Here is a 20,429-nt window from a genome sequence, read left to right as displayed (position 1 = left end):
ACATTCATTGGTCAATAGAACATTGGAGAAGAAGTTCGGGTTGGTGAGGATTTGCTGCTGTGCCCACTGACAGAACTGTACACGATTTTGGAAATCATTCCATGCAATTCTTGATGTAGGTGTATAAGGTAAGGATGGAACTGATGACATGTAAGAATATGATGTACACTTTTTTTAGCAATGCCAGTCTTGTGTTCAAGCTGTCGTGTACTCACATGTGGATTCATAGCAACGGAAGCAAGAACAGTAACTTTGGTAGCTTCGTCTGTGCGAGTGCTACAATGATTGCATTGTCATGGGTTGAAACTGTCCATTTCCTGAAGCACCATGACAAGATGAGAAAGCATCCATTGGGAAGGTGGGTCTTGTCAGGATATCACCCTCTGTACAGTAGCCTGCGTAGCATTTCACCTACCTTCAAAAACAGCAATAAAAGAAACGTTATGTCGATACAGTTTGTAGGAAGAACAGCCTTTACTGTATGCCTACTCTACACAACAGTATTTAAAATGACTAAACTACTGTACTAAATGCACCTGTACATAAGAAAACAGTATTGCAAATACTGTTCTGCTAACTTACATTCCCCATAGATGAGTAGCATTTCTACCTTCTCTTTGCTGGTGTACATTCTACTCACAGAACTCTGCAACTGATGATGGTTGATGGAATGATGGGTGTGCATTCTACTTATGTTTACATTTGTCCTCTGTCAACATCAGCACATGGATGTTTTCCATTACCCCAAGTACTTGCACTAAGCACTGGGAGCATCAACATAAATGTTGTGTTATGTAATTAATAACGTTGTGTTTTAGTGCATGGTACAATGCGATACATTTTTGAATAGGTCTTTAGGAGAGGAAATGAATTACCAAATAAAAAATACAGGGTGCCATTTAAAAAAGACATACTGCAGTTCATATCTTTGTAAAAACAATACTACAACAAAGGCAGTCTTGCTGATTGATGTCCCCCTGACAACTAAAGAACATTTGCTTGAAACATTTTGTAATTAGCCTCTGGACAAACAGTTATTCATGGGGATCAAGATAAATGGGACGCCCTGTCTGCACACACACACACACACACACACACACACACACACACACACACACAGCTGAAGTCAAACTATGAGAAGCAGTGCATGATGGGAGAGGCAACTGGGTAGGGGTAAAGAGGAGACAGCTGGAATGGGGAGGGGGAGGGGGAGGGGGAGGGATAGAAGGGTAATGGGTGGGGGATGGTAAAGTGCTGCTAGTGGAAGTGTGCAGGGATGAGGTGGAGAGAGGATAGAGCAGCTAGCTGCAGACAAGGAGTTACCTCCTGACACAACCTCTCTCTACCTCCTCCCTGCACACTTCCACTAGCTACAACTGACTGTCCCCCACTGCTACCCTGCTACCTCTCCCCCTCCCAGCCCAGCCTCCCCCTTAGCCCCACCCAGTTACTTCTCCCATCATATGCTGCTGCTTGTAGTCTGGCTTCCACTGCCAGAGGCTGTGGTCACGTGCATGTTATTGTATTTTGTTGGGTGACTGATATGAAGCTGAAGTTCTGCAATTGCAGAGTTGCTTGGTTGTTGTGAGTGAGTGTGATATTCATGCTCTATACACAGGTACTACTTGGACCTGAAGGACTGACAAATGGGTTTTCAAGAGGAATAATGATAGTATTTTGGAATTTATGGTATTTATAGGAAGCCAGCTCATATTGTTCTGTATCTCCAAGCAGATAGCTGTCACCCTCCAGCTCATCATGAAGCAGTACTTAATACCTTTGTTCAAAGAACCTATGTCATCTCAGACCCTGGAAGTTTGTCAACTGTGTTAGCTCACCTTGAAGTTACCTTTAGCCAGAATAAATATAATGAGACACAGATTAGATGTGTATTGAGGAGGACCTGTTTATAGAGCATAAGAATCTCACCCACTGTTAATTAACATTGCCACATGCTATGGTGCATGCAATGTGGCATATTGGTTAATGTCACTGACTGATGTGCTAAAGATAATCAGTTTAGACTTGACCACCAACAATTATTTGTTATTAAGTATTTTCAATTTGTGGATGGTCCTTGAAATGTCTCATGTTTGTAGAGTTTGGAATATCCTATGTTTATGTAAATACCAGCACTTTCCATCCAGGAGAGTTCTTTTCTGGCTGTACATTGATATTCATGACAGATATGCTTTTAGTGCTAAGTGATATGCTTTCAGATTTTAATTTGAGTGTAGTTACAAATGACATTGGTTGCTGGAGATACCTTGAGCTTCAAGACATCTACATCATGGGGGCTATAACTAGGCAACATAAAACAATTGTGTATACAGACATGAACAAGAATACAAGCAGTATGTCATCCCCAAGGTCCATATATTCAGGACATCTATGGATTCCAAAACAGCAACAAGTCAGCTGCACATCAGGAATACAACACCATTTTCTGGAGATGCTGAGTCACTAAATGCAATAAAAGGGATGATGTGATATGTTTGACAAATGTACACTTTTACTTGGATGACTCAGCCAGCCCTGCACTTGTTTCAAACCAATGAAGCAATAGCTGGATAAATTCCAAACTGAACTGAAGAAAACATTCGGTGATAAACAGCAGCAAGTCCATTTTGCAGAAGAACAATTGAAGAACAGGGGCTAACATCATGGGGAAATGATACAGTCTTCCATACAGAATACCTTGGTCCTATGTCACATTGTGAATGTGAATATGACAGAAATTGACAAAATCTCACACTTGATTAAAGGGATTGCAGAAGACATGTGCTGAGCTCTTCTTGTAAAGGATGTCACAATAACCAAGGAATTCATCAAATGATCCCAGAACATAAAGAAAATGCTACAGAAGAAGAGCTAGATGAAAGCAGTATGACCAGCTTCCAACTGTAACCCCTCTGATAGCAATGGAAGACCACCACTATCTTGCCTTCTCATATGCAACATAGTCAAATGAAAGATAAAACATTTTATGGCAACCAGAACTGTTGGACCAAGTAAGGAAGAGAGAGTAACCATGAATGTCAACCCCACACATCAGGAGGTAATAGAAAATGTTGAAGAAGTGTTGTGTCAACCCTATAACCAGTCTCTGCAACCAGTTGAATGCTGTAGCAAGAATGAACTCGACCAACTTGGACTTATGCCATAACTGTCATACAACAACCCATAATCTTACCTGTGCCAGTACAGTCAACTCCTCTGCCAAGCATAGTGACTCACAGAACCAGGTGTTTGGAGGACAGAGCACAACATGCAGGTGTGTTTCCACTGTAGATACCCTGAACATGTTGTTCACCACTCCTGAGAAAGGCATTGACTTTATGATGACTGCTTCTCTACCAGACATCAATCTTCACAACAGTTCCTTTCATGCCAGTTAACTGCACACAATTACAGATGACAAGATCATCACTACCATGGCATAGCCATTCGCAGTCACTGTACAGAAGTACCAACCACTTTTCTAGCAACAAAATTCAGGAAAACTCAGAGAGGTGACCATCTATGGTGGTGAGGCTGCTCCAGATGAAAGTCCTTCATGAAAGACAGTCACTAAGATCTCAGGAAACCTTATTGACATCGCTGTTGACCAGCTTCCTGGTCGCTAGTTGACTCTCTCAGTGCTTTCTTTCCTGTAATGTCGAACACTTATTGCTGACAGTGTTCTGTAATATGAAAGAAATTGTGCTGAAAGTTGCAAATGGGAAATACATCCATCTGAAAGGAACACATATTGCAAGAATAACTAGCAATAACAGAACACAGCCCTAGGAATTTGTTGTTTTAGCAGAACATAGTCATAGTGTTATGACTGTATGGGACTTCTTGCAGACACCAAAACCAGAAACAGACTGTGGAAGGTCAGAGCACCAAATTGATGAAGCTATTTCAACAAGCACACACAACAAAGATTACTCTGGGTAGTTGTTTGCCATTGAAGATGTTACTTTCCTGCAGTTGTCATTGAGAAGATTTTGAGTTGTCAATCAATGTGCTGAGCTGAGCTGTGAAGCTTTTGTCAGCTGCAAAACGTTAACCAGGCTTACAAACGAAATTTACATGTCAACAATGTTCATAAGCATTGAAGGTGTTCAAGGAGAACTTTTGATCATTAATTGTAATGAGCAGCCACAACACATTCATAAAAGTTTGTCCTTAGGGACAACCAAACCAGACCAGGAATGGCAGCTTAGTGCCATTGATGAATAATCATGCTCCACTACCATTACGGACAACACAGCTGTCTATTGAACTGTCAAGCTACCCATAGGATCTGATCCAACTGAGGAGCAACATCTGTGAGTGTTAGCTGTTCTGTGTCAATTTTCTGATGCCTTCAGATCTGAAGTTGAGAAAAAATAGCCAAGGGGCCCATGGTAAAACACCAAATCAACTTTGGTGAAAGCATTTGTAAAGGGTGTCACAAGCTGAACAACAGATAATCTGTGAGGAAATGAAAAAGGTGCTGTGAGGTGACATCACTGAATCTTCAGAGAGTTATTGGTTCTCTCCTGTAGTCTTTGTGAAGAAGAACGACATTTCAACATTGGCTGTTGATGGCTAAACTAAATCATGAAAAAAGGTTTCTATCCATTGCCATGCACTGATAACACTCTAGACTACTTGAAAGGAGCAAAGCATTTTTCAACTCAGATACACTACTGGAAAATCAAAGCTGACAAGGCTGACTGGGAAAAGACTACCTCCATAACTCCTTATGGCCTCTATTCATTCAAAGTTATGCTGTTTGGACTGTGTAACACTCCAGCCATCTTCAAACTTCCTTGGGCAACCTTCTTCCACACCTTATATGGACACTGTGTCATTGCTGTCTGGATGACATTGACATATTTTTAAAAACATTTGAAGAAATGCATTCAGACAGCAGGCCTCTGCTTGAATCTAAAGAAGTTCTTGTTCACTGCCCAACAAATAAAAATCTTGGGGAATCTTCTGAATTCTAAAGGTGTTCGTCCTGATCCAGAGGAAATGAGATCATTCACAAATTTTCTGACTCTTTGGCATATATGCGATGTGAGGAGCTTTGTCAGAAAATGCTCACACTAATAGGGATACATAAAGGACTTCTGTACCAAGGCACATCCCCTGCAAGAACTATTGCATCGTTTCTTGTCCTTATGAAGGTACTAACACCTTCTCCAATCCTAGCATTGTATGGCAAGAATTCTGATACAGAACATGACTCCAGTACTAGTGGTTACAGTATAGGTGCAGTTCTAGTGCAAATTCAGAAAGGTGCTGAAAAGGTGATAGCTTACAGTTCTAGAGTTCTCACCAAATTTCAGCTGAACTACTATACAAATGACAAAGAAAGCCTTGCAGTTCTTCAAGTCATCAACAAGTTCTGACTGTATTTATCTGGCAAACCATTCACCACTGTGATGGACCTCCATTCTCTATGCTGGTTGACTAGCCTGAAGGATCCACTGTGTTCACTGAGGTTTCACGAGTATGACATCACTGTCATACACAAAAGCAGACATAAACACACAAGGGGACAAACACCTTTCCAAGGAATCATTTGGCAGATTACAGCAGCATTAGAAGTTGAAAGTAGTACTTTTCAGTTATGGTTTTATCTACTTCACGATAATCAATCAACAAAATTCCTTCTGCATCCCGAAACACCAACACTATGGTCCTTCCCACTAATTCTATCATCCTTTCCTCCTTTGGAGCTAAAGAACCAGCTTCTATCCACTGCAAAGATTGCTGTTTGGATTTGAGCAGGTATTGGTGAATCCATGTTTCATGCACTGTCTTGTTTTGATGCAAAATGTCGCTTCTATATTTTTAGAATGCACTAAGCACTTTTCAGAAAGTGATCCACAATGAGTGCATGTGGCACCCATCTTGGGCAAAGGTTTCTCATGATCAATTCTTTGTGCATTATATGACCAACATGTTCCTTCAGTATCCCTACAGCATTAGCAATTTCACACACTCTTATACACCCATCTTCCAAAATCATGTAATACACTTTTCAATGATTTCCAATGTGTGTATACTTTTTGGATGTCCTTCATGTAAGTTGCATTACAGTCTCTGGGCAAGATCAAGAACTTTTGAGACGTCCCTCTTAACCTCTTTTATAGCTAAAGAGGAAAAAAAAGTTAATTTATATACTGACATATGTCAAATTTTGTGTGCTTTATGTAAGAGTATGTGTGACTGTGTGTGTGTGTGTGTGTGTGTGTGTGTGTGTGTGTGTGTGGTGTGTGTGTTTGTGTCATGTGTGTGTGTGTGTGTGTGTGTGTGACATCCACCCATACTACTTTCTGTCCTGGAAGGACGAATGTTTCCCTGTGTAAGTAATGTGGGTGATGCACTACTTCTCACTCTGAACATGACTTACACTTCATCATTGGGCCTAAAATGTGGTTTCTATAACACTCTCAAACCCCCACCCTCTCCTTCAGTGTGCTTACTGCACATGCATTGCCACCTGGGTATTCACTTCCTGTATTTAGTGAACACCTAGCCAATCCCTGCAATTCTCTACCCAACAACAGAGACCAGGAAATTTGCATTTGATACAATTGCAGAATAATTATGTGAGCTGACAATTTTGGATGTATGGCACTCTGCAGCATCCATGTACTTCATAAACAACAATTTAGAAAACAATACATATAAACTATTACCAATTCTGTATTATTCAACCAGTGTTCATGACAAGACTATTATCAGGAATCTTAAACTGCCTCTAATTACATCCAGATTGGCATCATGTATACTGCCTAGGAACTGACAGGTGTTTTTGAAACTGTAATTGGTCTATTGTTTGAGTTTATAGTTTAAGCCCTTGACTTGGTTCCAAATGAGAGGACTTGAATCAGTTTTGAGAATTTGTTGTAAATGATGAGTTGTGTTCCCAAAATCAGTGGTCAGTTCTCACATTCAACTTCCATCTAAAGATTTTCAGCCCCATTTTTGTCCACTGTTCATACTTGTATAAGAATGTATCAACCAGATCAGACACATTTGAAGGTGCAGGGGCTTCCAGGATCCCAGTAAAAGCCAGAGGCAACTGCCATAAAAGACTTCAGCCCTGATACAAAATATGAAATCAAGAAAAGAAAAACAAGTACTGATGTAGTTTAGTCAGTGTTTGACATTCATTAAATTTTCCAACTTTCCACAAGAACAAAAATGCAAGATAGTGGCTGAGCACTGACACTAAGCACAGCTGTGCAGCTTACAGGCAGATGACCAAAATACTGTAGTATATGTGTCCTGTATTATTATTATTATTATTATTATTATTATTATTATTATTATCAAGCTGATGAATTTAGCAGCCAAAGAAACTTCTGATGCTGCTCACTCTATATAGAATGTAATGTATGACTTGTCATCCACAAATGAAACAACACATTTCAATTTATCATTGCCATTTATAATTATCAGTTAAATGTTGTGGGGAAGCTCAAATGGAATACAAAAAAATTTAGATAAAAGGAAACCACTCACCAAAAAGCAGAAGCATTTAGTTCTCAGTAGGCACACACCAAAAGTAGGAAACATGCTACCTTTTTCAGGCTAGAGTAAAATACACGCAGAAAAAACAGATACATATGCACACCTATACCTCTACATGGTGCCAACTGGACAAACTATGCCATTGCTGCATTTTAGCATGTGGATTAGGTTTTGGAGAGGGTTGTGTAGGATGTGGTGGGTAATTGGAGAGAGAAGTGATAGACAAAGAGAGGGATTAAGGATGGGTGGCTAGTAGCTTAGAGGGAGGTGGCCAGCCAGATTGCCAGATAGGAACATGGGAGGGAAGGGTGGCAAATGCAAGGGCTAGGGATGTGATGCATGGTTGCCAGGGCCGGTAGGGGGTGGTGCGCACTGAAGATGATGTGGAGACATGAATTTGGAGGGTGTGACAGGATGGAGGAAGGGGAAACTGTTGGGTGGAGGATGTGATGATAGTAGGTTACAGGAGATTGAGCCCTGGATATCCTCTGCTGCCATAATTATACTGGCCTCAATCTGCAGTAACCTACTGTCCCTATAAACTTCACCCAGCAGCTTTTCTTTCCTCTGTCCTGCCACCCTCCCCAATTTACGTCCCCACATCACCTTCAGCATGCATTGCACTACACAGGCTCCAGCATCCATGCATCCTACACCTAACCCATGTACTTGTCATCCCTCCCTCCTACATTCCTAACTGGCAAACTGGCTTCTCCCTTTTTGCCACTAGTCACTCATCCCAGTCCCTCTTCCTGTCTCCCATCTCTTTCTCCCTCTACTCACCCCATCCAGCACAGCCCCCACCACAACCTTGTCCACCTGCCGAAATGCAGCATTGGCACTGTTCATCAAGCCAGCACCATGTATGGACAGTCATATATATATATATATATGTGTGTGTGTGTGTGTGTGTGTGTGTGTGTGTGTGTGTGTGTAGATTTCCCTAAAAGATATCAAGCTTCTTCCTTTTTGTGCGTGCCTATCGAATAATTATTGGTTACTAGCTTTCCCCCTTCCTTGAGCCTATGAAATTGTCTTTAAGAAAGAATTTTTTTTCTTTTAGGTCCACCTGTACAATCAAAATGCAATGAGTACAATTGCCAACACAGCACTGTCTGTGCAACTGAATCATATAGATCCAGGAAGCAGAGCAACTATTGAACTTGGCAAACCTCAGCCTACTGTATGGAAACTGCCTTTCCGTCTGGCTGATCTCAATTTCTTTGATACATCATTCATGTGTGATCCAGCTGCCCCAATGAGGTATGCAAATTATCAGTAGTTAGATACAGGAGTTGCTGTAGTCTGTGTTTTTGGTACAAAATCAGTTAATGATTTAAGTGTGACAACCACTACTAACTTCGAAATTTGCATAACATGTGGTATAATGAGGGCTTGGTAAAAAGTAATGCATCCAAATTTTTTATGTGTATTTCGGAATAACACACTTCAAATCCCTGTTGAGACATCTCATTTAAGCTTTAGACATATTTTTCAAAATAATTCAACTAAATACTAGGATGCTTGTGTTTAAAGAGACCATGGCTCATGGTCTGTCTCATCCATTTCCAGTTCACTTTATGCTCCTTCTTTCATAACAATGTTGGTTTTGTGTGTTTTAAGTCCTAAACTTTCTTCTTTGAATGTGTGACATAATAGAGGAAGGGGAACTGTTAGGTGGAGGATATGAGGACAGTGAGTCATAGGAGATTGAGTCTTGGACATCCTTTGCTGCCATAATTGTCCTAGCCCCAGTCTTCAGTAATCCACTGCCTCCACACTCTCCTCCCAACAGTTTCCCCTTCCTCTGCCCTGTTACCACTTCCAATTTATGTTTCCTTGTCACCTTCAGTATGTGCTGCACTCCATTGGCTTCGGCAACTGTACGTCATATGCCTAGCCCATGTACCTGCCACCCCTCCGTCCAGCATTTCTATCCAGCAAAGTGACTATCTCCCTCCCAGTGGCTAGCCACTGACCTCCAGTCCCTCTCTCTGCCTCCCACCTCTCTGTCCCTCTATCCACCCCACCCACCACAAACCCCACCACAACCTAGCCCACCTGGCAAAATCAGCACTGTCCGGTATCATGTAGGCTTTTTAAATAAAACAAGTCTTATTAACATTCTACATCTTCTTGCTTTGTGTCTTCACATCTGCAGCCATCTGCCACTAGCAGGCTCCAAACGGCAATGTGTAACATGGTGGTGTATAACATAGTTATGTTGGTGCATGAGAAACAGAGGGCTGTATTCTAGTTTCAAATTCAAAGCATTCATCCTCACATCGAGTCAGCATTACAGTGTCAGACCACACATGACTGCTGCGAAATCTGCAGCAATCCAACATTGTGGGTTCACTGTCATCAATTATCTTCCGTACAGTCCCAACTTTGTCTCATCCAATTTTCATCTGTTTCCAAAACTTAAAGAACACCTCTGATGACTTCACTTTGATAGAGATGAAGTATTGCAGACAGAGGTGAGGCTTGTGGCTCTGTCAACAAAGTCAAACATTCTACAGTGACAGTATCAACAAACTGGTCTCTCAGAGGCTGAAATGTGTTGAGAAATAAATATGTAGACATGAAGATTAAAGATGTGGAATGCTAATAATGTTCATTTTATTTAAAAAGCTTAAGACTCTTCACATAAAAAAATTCAGAGGCATTATGTTTCAGTATGCCCTCACAATACTATTGAATTTTCTTCAGTGACAAATCAATTAAGTTGAAACACTTTTTCTACAAAAAAAATTAAATTGTTTCAAGGACATGTAAAATCCAAGCTGCTAAATAATTATACTTAATGACCAACTTATGCATGTTCTTTTCTTTTATACTCACATTTCTAGCACAAGAAATTTTTATTAACATTGTCAGTGTACATGGAATGCACACTCAGCTATCAAAATCAATTTTCTATGAGTATAATTTAAAAACCTCAATTAGTAAATAATGTCTACCATTTCTTTAATATGTTTGCCTTCATTCGCTTTGCTGCATGGACTTTTCAGATACATGTGTATATATGTGTGGGAAAGGGTGTAGAGGGAGGGTTTCTTCAGCTGTACAAACACGATTTCTTTGGCTGAAGAAAGAAACCAGAAAAATTACATGCATTGCATGCATAGAATAATATTAACCACGTGCCAAATAACTAAATACATTAACAACATCTTCCCTTTATATCAAATTACATCTTCTTACCATTGAAATGTAAGTACAGCATTTATTTGAAAGACAAACTGTTGATGACAGTAAATTATAAATAAAAACAATCTTTTCAAAGAAGGAAGATCAAGGCTTAAAACACTCAACACCAACATTGTTATTAAAGAAGGAGTACAAAGTGAACTGGAGTTTGAAAAGACAGGACTTCATCCATGGTCTCTCTAAAATCAAGCATCACAACATTCAGCTGATGTTATTTAGAAAAACTGTCTAAAATTTAATCCCTCAACAGGGATTTGAAATGTTTCTTACCAAATACAAATCCAATTGCTTAATTGCAGTGCTACTTCACTAGGTAACTGTATAAAGATACATGACTGATTAAGTGTATGTATAGCAAATGTAAAGTGTATGTATAGCAAATCTGGAATAACAATTTGATAAGGAACTCATCTAACAAAATGAGAACCAAGTGGAGAGCTATAAGGAAGGAAACTTGTATAGAAAAAAAAGAATGTTCCATTAACACAAGAAGGCTCAAAAGTCACAGACCCAAAATCTGCCATGATAAAATTCAATGACTATTTCAGTTCACTAGCTGAAGACCTCATTCTAGTAAATTCTAAAGGACCAGTCCCAAGTTTCTCCAGCAAATCAGTGATTGTGGATGACTCTATGTATGTTTATGAAACAAATCCCAATGATATTGTAAGTGAAATTAAATCATTAAGCAATAAAATGTCAAGTGGCCTTGTTGAAGTACCTGATTTCATATTAAAAGCATGTGCTCATCACATAGCAAAACTGTTGGCACAAATTTTCAAACTCTCTCTAGAAACTGGTGTCTTTCCAGATGTTCTCAAAATAGCAAAAGTTTCACTGCTGCTAAAAAAAGGGTTCTTCTGATCAAATATCAAACTTCCAGTCTGTATCACAGCTAAATTCCTTCTCAAAAATTCTAGAAAAACTCTTTTATGACAGTATTTTAAGTTTCATAAATAACTATTCACCTCTTACTGTACAACAACATGGCCTTAGAAAGTCTAAATCTAGACAGACAGCAATTTTTTAATTCTTAGACTGTGCTTCAAAATCCCTTAACCAACATAAATTAGCTGCAGGTATTTTTCTAGACCTGTCAAAAGCCTTCGATGCCATAAATCATAACAGTCTGCTTTGAAAATTAGAAAGATGAGAAATAAGAGGTGCAGCACATAGCTGGTTGTGTTCATGCCTAAAAAATTGCAGGCAGAAGGTGTTACTTCAGGACAAATTCAACACTAAGAACAACACAAGAAACAACTCCTTCCTTTCTAGTGAATTACCAATAAAATATGGTGTACTGCACTGCTCAATTTTAGGTCCACTGCTCTTCTTGATCTATGTGGATGATTTTGTTGAATATCTGGTCCCCAAAAAACTACCTTATTTGCCAATGACACCAGCATATTGCTTACTGGATCTAGCCCAGAAGCCTTGCAGTCAACAGCAGGAAGTTCTATGAAAAGACTTCCTGAGTGGTTCACAAGAAAGAAACTCATTTTAAATATTGAAAAACTGTCTGTCTTAAGTTTATTTCCTCCATTGAACCAAATGTCTACTCAAGCATGATTAAAAAATTAGCCCCTATAAAATGTAAGTGTCACAAAATTTTTGGGTTTGTGGGTTCAGAAAGACTTAAACTGGGACACACACATAAATAACTTGTCTAGGAAACTCTCGTCTGTGTGCTATGGTCCAAGAACATCAAAGTCTACAACAAGCAAAACAACAGTACTGCAGGGATATTATGCACATTTCCACTCACTCCTTCGATACAGGGGCATTTTCCAGGGACACTCACCACACAACTTAAAGGTTTTAGAACACAAAAAAGAGTTCTAAGAATAATTTGTGACCTTAAAAAAAGGAAGCCCTGTAAATCTCATTTTACTGAGCTTGTTAATCCAAACGTTGCAAGCTTGTTCATTTATGAAACTATCTTGTTCACTAGAGACTATCTCTTGAAAACAGGCAAACTACTACAAAACAAAAATGTACACAACTACTGTACCAGAGAGAAATCAAATATTCGCCAGAAATATCACAGAACTACAGTGAATCAAGGAGCTTAATTAACATTGGAATCATACTACACAATAACATACCAGAGGAAACAAAAATTGCTACATACCCAAAATTTGAAATTGAACTAAAGGCACTTCTATCAAAGCCTGTTTCTATTCCATAAAAGAATTTCTGAATATGCAACAAAAAAGTTACTGAAAAATTAAATTATAAGAATATGTACCTAATTTTAATTTGCTACTATTTGCTAAGATTATGTTTAAGTTCAAGTTTTCTTTGACCTGTCCATTATCAATTGTACAATTTGTGCTCCACGATATAACTGGGCCAGTCAAAAATCAGTGAATCCAATCAATAAAAATACCAAAGCATTGAGGAACAAGAAAAGGTGTTTGAAGTTCTCACAGACAGTAGACACTATGATAATATCAAAGTAGGCAATTCAATTGAGTCTGGATCCACACGAGCACTATGGTCGCAGGTCCGAATCCGGCCTCAGGCATGGATGTGTATGATGTCCTTAGGTTAGTTAGGTTTAAGTAGTTCTAAGTTCTAGGGGAGTGATGACCACAGCAGTTGAGTCCCATAGTGCTCAGAGTCATTTGAACCAATTCAGTTGAAGAGGAATGGACATTTCTAAAACAGAACGAGATGGTCAGAAAAATATATGCACAAGTAAGACAACTACAAAGAAACCTCAGCTAATAGAAGAAACACTTCAACTGACTGGTGAAAGACGGGAGTACAAACATGTTCAGGAAAAGACAGAATACAGAAATACTAAACATTTAGAAATGAAAACAGTAGAAAGTGCAGCAAAGATAGAGTGAAATGACTGTAGGAAGAAATGTGGAGCATATGGACTATCAGATCAATTGTGTGATTGGATTGAGGAGTTCCTAGATAACAGGACGCAGCATGTTATTCCCAATGGAGAGAAGTCTTCCGAAGTAAGAGTAATTTCAGGTGTGCTGCAGGGGAGTGTCATAGGACCGTTGCTATTCACAATATACATAAATGACCTGGTGGATGACATTGGAAGTTCACTGAGGCTTTTTGCAGATGATGCTGTGGTGTATCGAGAGGTTGTAACAATGGAAAATTGTACTGAAATGCAGGAGGATCTGCAGCGAATTGACGCATGGTGCAGGGAATGGCAACTGAATCTCAATGTAGACAAGTGTAATGTGCTGCGAATACACAGAAAGATAGATCCTTTATCATTTAGCTACAAAATAGCAGGTCAGCAACTGGAAGCAGTTAATACCATAAATTATCTGGGAGTACGCATTAGGAGTGATTTAAAATGGAATGATCATATAATGTTGATTGTCGGTAAAGCAGATGCCAGACTGAGATTCATTGGAAGAATCCTAAGGAAATGCAATCCGAAAACAAAGGAAGTAGGTTACAGTACGCTTGTTCGCCCACTGCTTGAATACTGCTCAGCAGTGTGGGATCCGTACCAGATAGGGTTGATACAAGACATAGAGAAGATCCAACGGAGAGCAGCGCGCTTCGTTACAGGATCATTTAGTAATCGCGAAAGCGTTACGGAGATGATAGATAAACTCCAGTGGAAGACTCTGCAGGAAAGACGCTCAGTAGCTCGGTACGGGCTTTTGTCAAAGTTTCGAGAACATACCTTCACCGAAGAGTCAAGCAGTATATTGCTCCCTCCTACGTATATCTCGCGAAGAGACCATGAGGATAAAATCAGAGAGATTAGAGCCCACACAGAGGCATACCGACAATCCTTCTTTCCACGAACAATACGAGACTGGAATAGAAGGGAGAACCAATAGAGGTACTGAAGGTACCCTCCGCCACACACCGTCAGGTGGCTTGCGGAGTATGGATGTAGATGTAGATGTAGATGTGAAGAAATCAAAAGAAATGATTGTCAGTAGGACAGATTCATAATATGGAAAAATCAAAGAAATCTTTCATGAAATTAAAACCAAAGGTGTTAACATTCAGAGGGCAGATGAAATTTCACAGTTGAATGCAAAGGAGCAAATGGATGCATGGAAAGAATATACTGAAGTCCTCTACAAGGGGGAGGAGCAGCCTGCTGATCTGGTAGAAGAAGAAATTGTACTTGATTTGAGGACATAGGGGATCCAGTATTACAGTCAGAGTTTGAAAGAGCTTTGGAAGACTTGCAGTCAAATAAGCAGAATTCATAGGTCACATCCCTTTGGAATTTCTACAATCATTGGAGAAAGCTGTAACCAAAGGACTATTGAAGTCAATATGTAGAATCTTTGAAACTGGAGACATACCATCAGATTTTCAGAAAAATATCATCCATATAGTCCAAAAGATAGCAAAGGCAGGTAAATGTGAGAACTAGAACACCATCAATTTAGCATCTCATGTCTCCAAGGTGCTGACAAGAATGATACACACAAGAAAGAAAAAGAAAACTGATGATTTGTTGGATGACTATCAGTTTGGCTTTAGGAAAGGTAAGGCACAAGGTAGTCAGTTCTGCTGCTGAACTTGATAATGTGAGCCAAACTTGCAAAAAATCAAGACACATTTGTAGGATTTGTCAACCTAGAAAAAGTGTTTAACAACATAAAATGGTGCAAGACATTTGAAATTCTCAGAAAAATTAGTATAAGTTCTGGAGAGGTGGGTAACGTACAGCAAGAGGAGGGAACAACAAGAAGGAAGATCAAGAACAAAGTGCTCAGATTAAAATGGGTGTAACACAGAGATACAGTCTTTCTCCCCAATTGTTTGATCTCTACATTAAAAAAGTAATGACAGAAATAAAAGAAAGTTTCAGGAGTGGGATTAAAATTCAAAGTAAAAGGATATCAATCAAGATTTACTGATGACATTGCCTTCTCAATGGAAGTAAGGAAAAGTTACAGGAACTGGATGGAATAAAACGTCTAATGGGGACAGAATGTGTATCAAGAATAAATCAAAAAGAGATGAAATTAATGTAAAGTATCAGAAATGAGATTAGCAAACTTAACATCAAAATTGCAGACCACCAGGTAACAAAGTAGATGAAAGTGAAGCATTTTTTCTATCTTGGAAGTAAAATTTCACATGATGATTGAAGCAAGCAATCTATCCTTTTCTTAATATTGTTGATATGCCAACTCAGAAAACCCATTCTTTTATATGTGTTCTTGTTTCTTGAAATTTCTAATACAAATTTTAGTTTGAAACTGATACAAATTTTTATGGTTATTGATTAAGAGCAAATAAAATGTTCTATTTCATATTAAGAGTCATAAATAAAAATTCTGTACTCAAATAATTTATGTATGCATTGTCATGGCTGGCAGAAGTTTATAAATATGCCATAACATTCTTGTATCTAAAAACAAAGATGATGTGACTTACCAAACGAAAGTGCTGGCAGGTCGATAGACACACAAACAAACACAAACATACACACAAAATTCAAGCTTTTGCAGCAAACGGTTGCTTCATCAGGAAAGAGGGAAGGAGAGGGAAAGACAAAAGGATGTGGGTTTTAAGGGAGAGGGCAAGGAGTCATTCCAATCCCGGGAGCGGAAAGACTTACCTTAGGGGGAAAAAAGGACAGGTATACACTCGCACACATGCACATATCCATCCGCACATACACAGACACAAGCAGACATTTTCTGTAAATGTCTGCCTGCCTGCAGAAAATGTCTGCTTGTGTCTGTGTATGTGCGGATGGATATGTGGGTGTGTGCGAGTGTATACCTGTCCTTTTTTCCCCCTAAGGTAAGTCTTTCCGCTCCCGGTATTGGAATGACTCCTTGCCCTCTCCCTTAAAACCCACATCCTTTCGTCTTTCCCTCTCCTTCCCTCTTTCCTGATGAAGCAACCGTTTGCTGCGAAAGCTTGAATTTTGTGTGTATGTTTGTGTTTGTTTGTGTGTCTATCGACCTGCCAGCACTTTCATTTGGTAAGTCACATCATCTTTGTTTTTAGATATATTTTTCCAACATGAAATGTTTCCCTCTATTATATTCATAACATTCTTAGACATACAGAGTGATAGGAATACTCCTTTGGAATGAAAAGAAATTGCAGGCAGATTCAAGTACTATTCAAAGAACATTATAAAGGTTATTTGGATTGATCTCTAATTATGAACAGAACAGTTAAATTGATTTGGCCCTTGGGTTACAATTCACATAACTTAACATCAGCCATGGCAAAAATCACATTAAAGAAACAAGCTTCCTTTGCTCATAAAAATACAAGTTGTAATAACTGCAAAGCAGGCTAACCATATTTCCTTCTGCTTTGTTCTTTCATTAGAATAAATAGAAACTAATATACAATATGTATAATATATAATATACTACATCATGCAATTTATTGCATAAATTTTGCAGTATCATTGGTCAATTATGCTCACTGATGATTAATAAGATTGATTTTCCTTCCCAGAGAAGATCTGTTTGATGATGACCAGGAATCATGGGATGAACCCCTCCGAAGAGATTTTCTGATGTATGGCAAGAAGCATGTCAGAGGTATGATTTAAAAAAGCCATGATAAAGAATTACAGAATTGTATAAGTTATTTGAAATAACACAGCTCCCTATATTCCTTTATTTTTCAAGTTTAATGCACTTGCAATTTCTATTTCTTACAAGAACAGTAAATATATTCCAACATCACAAATCACAATATAATCATAATGAGGTATCACTAACAAACATCATTCAATTTTTTAAAACTTGTTTATTTATCATGTTTGTGGGATCACATCAGCCAAAGTTATTCAGTCATGGAACAAGCCAGAACATAGATCACAAAGTGCTGATTACAAAATTTATAAACAAAAAAATCAAACAATTAACAAATATAAAAAAGTATGAGAGAGCATATGAATAAGTAATAAATTACAGAAAAAGTTCCCAATTACTCTGAGGAAAACTTGTACAGAATAGGAGTAGTCTATCACATGGAAATCTGTCAGCTTGGATTTGAATACTTGGGGTTTATCACTCAGTTTTTTCAGTTCTGTTGGAAACCTACTGAAAATGAAACATGCTGAATAGTGCATATCTTTCTGCACAGTGTTTAAGAAAGTGTTGTCTCAGTGTATATCATTTTTCTGTCTAGTGTTCACTGAACAAATATTACAGTTTCTTCTGAATGAGTCACTATTGCCAGCAACAAATCCCATGAGGAACAGATGTACAGGGATGACTGAGTTAGAATTCAAAGACATAAGAACAATTTGACACTGTAGATCAGTCTGACCTTGGTCAGTGAACAGTTCTGCCAAAAATATAACACCTTATGAGATACTAATAATATTATGAAAAGGATAGACTGCTGTTCACCATAAAGATGACTCACTGAGTTGTAGACCAGTACAATGAAAAGACCGTTACACAGTGAGCTTTCAGCCAAAACTTTTCTCAGAAATAAACAAACATATTGACACAAGGAAGCACACATCATGTACAAATGACCGCTACCTCTGACCGCTGTGGCCATAGCGACTGGAGATAGTGGTTATCTGTGCATGAGGTGTGCCTGCTTGTGTTGTGTGTGTGTGTGTGTGTGTGTGTGTGTGTGTGTGTGTGTCTTACAAACAGTTTCTGTGTGTTAAGCCTGTCTGCAACTTAACATGTCATCTTCACAGTGACTAGCAATCTATTCTTTTCATAATGTTGTTGATATTCCAATACAGTCACTGTAAAGAAACTTCTAATGAAACAGAGGTTACTGCATAATAGGTGTAAAACAAATCATAGGGCTATAGATTGTGAGACGCTGAATAATGAAATGGATTTGGCTGTCAAGTGAGCAATGCATGAAGCCTTGAATGACTATTGTAGTAGAATACTGTCAAATGATCTTTCGTAGCATCCATGGAAATTCTGTTTGTATGTAAAGGCTGCTAATAGCACCAAAGTTAATGTCCAATACCTAGCAAATGACACAGGAACTAAAAGAGAAGGCAGCAAAGCAAAAACTGAAATGCGTGACTCCATTTTAAAATGTTCCTCTACAAAGGAAAACCCTGGAGAATTGCTGCACTTTAATCCTAGTATGACTGAAAATATGAGTGAAATAAGTATCAGTGTTAGTGTTGTTGAGAAACAGCTGAAATCATCAAATCTGAACAAAGCTCCAGGGCCCAATGGAATCCCTATCAGATTCTTTACTGAATTTGCAGCTGAGTTATCGTCCAATGTCCTTGACTTTGATTTGTTGTTTAATCTTAGAACATATTCTGACCTCTAACAGAATGACCTCCTCCATGCCAACCAGCATGGATTCTGAAAACATCAGTCATGTGGAACCCATCTCACACTTTTCTCACATGACATACTGAAAGCTTTGGATCAAGTATTTCTTGATTTCCAGAAAGCACTTGACTCAGTACCACACCTCATACAAATGCCTGGGTGTAAAGTTTGTAGGGATATTAAAGGGAGCCATCACATAGGCTGAGTCATGGGTAAAGCAGGTGGTAGACTTCAGTTTATTAGTAGAATACAGGGAAAGTTCAATCAGTCTACAAAGGAGATTGCTTACAAATCACTCATATGACTAGTTCTAGAATACTGCTCAAGCATATGGGACCCATACCAAATAGGGCTCACAGGGGATATTGAATGTACACAGAAAAGGGTAGCACACATGGACGCAGGTTGCTTTGATCCATGGGAGAGTGTCACAGACATACTGAACAAAACTGAACTTGCTGAGTCTTGAAGACAGACATAAAATATCCTGAAAAAAAATCTACTAATAAAGTTTCAATAAACTGCTTTAAATGATGACTCTAGGAATGTACTACAAACTCCTAAGCATTGATCACATGAGGACTGTGAGGATAAGATTAGAATAACTGTAGCACACACGGAGGCATTCAAACAATCATTCTAACCATGTTCCACACTTAAATGGAATGGGAAGAAGCTGTAATAACTGGTACAACGGAATGTACCCTCTGCCATGCAGTTCATGGAGGTTTGCAGAGGATAGATGTTGACATAGATGTAGATCTGGACATCATGTAACATAACAGAGTGAAAGTAAACAAAGTAAACAAGCCATGATACTTCACTGTCAGAAATCATCTTGTAATGAAGATAGCTGTATTCAGTTTCTATGCAAAATATTGAATGTGATACTTGCAAGAGAGCCTACTATATGTCCGCAGCATTAATAATTTATAATAATCAACTCCAGTGGCTGTTGACCACCTTGGGTCAGTAAAATATTGCTTGTACAAGAGTTCAGTGCCACTGTGTTACAGATGGCACACTCAAAATGTGATAAGAGAAACAATGGAAAATAATATGCATATGTAGAAAAAAAATAGATATTTATGAGTGGCAGACACCACATTTCATCAGATAAAGTGACAGATGGCACAGGAACTAAAAACCAAGACGAAAATCTAGATGCATTCTAAGATTTACTTTAACAGCTGCGTATTTAACATAGATAGTTAATAATGGAAATGATATTCTTCAACAACTCAACTTCATCAGAAGCTGCAAGTTTATTGTTATGTGTACTCCAACCAGTCCAGGCAGTGGATACACAGAATAACATAGCTAGCAACACCTAAAGAAGATAAGTGGGCCAGATGTTGGGAAAATTGTGTATAAAATGGAATCAACATCCTAGCTGTATGTCTAAAAACACACTATTGATCAATAATGCCAAGA

The 20,429-nt window shown here is 38.7% G+C and overlaps 1 protein-coding gene across 3 annotated transcripts in view; it reads left to right on the top strand.

Moving 5' to 3' along the window:
• LOC126161547 (neither inactivation nor afterpotential protein C) overlaps positions 1–20,429 on the top strand; it is a 388,525-nt gene that overhangs the window by 333,276 nt on the left and 34,820 nt on the right. For all 3 annotated transcript variants that reach the window (XM_049917480.1, XM_049917478.1, XM_049917479.1), the window contains exons 23-24: positions 8,585–8,784; positions 17,176–17,261. In XM_049917480.1, the coding sequence (XP_049773437.1) occupies positions 8,585–8,784; positions 17,176–17,261 (286 nt within the window). The remainder of the gene's footprint in view (positions 1–8,584; positions 8,785–17,175; positions 17,262–20,429) is intronic.

The sequence above is a fragment of the Schistocerca cancellata genome, chromosome 2, assembly GCF_023864275.1.
Source record: "Schistocerca cancellata isolate TAMUIC-IGC-003103 chromosome 2, iqSchCanc2.1, whole genome shotgun sequence".
Lineage (NCBI taxonomy): Eukaryota > Metazoa > Arthropoda > Insecta > Orthoptera > Acrididae > Schistocerca > Schistocerca cancellata.
The sequence above is the reverse complement of the archived record's forward strand: the minus strand, read 5'-3'. Positions and strand labels throughout refer to the sequence as shown.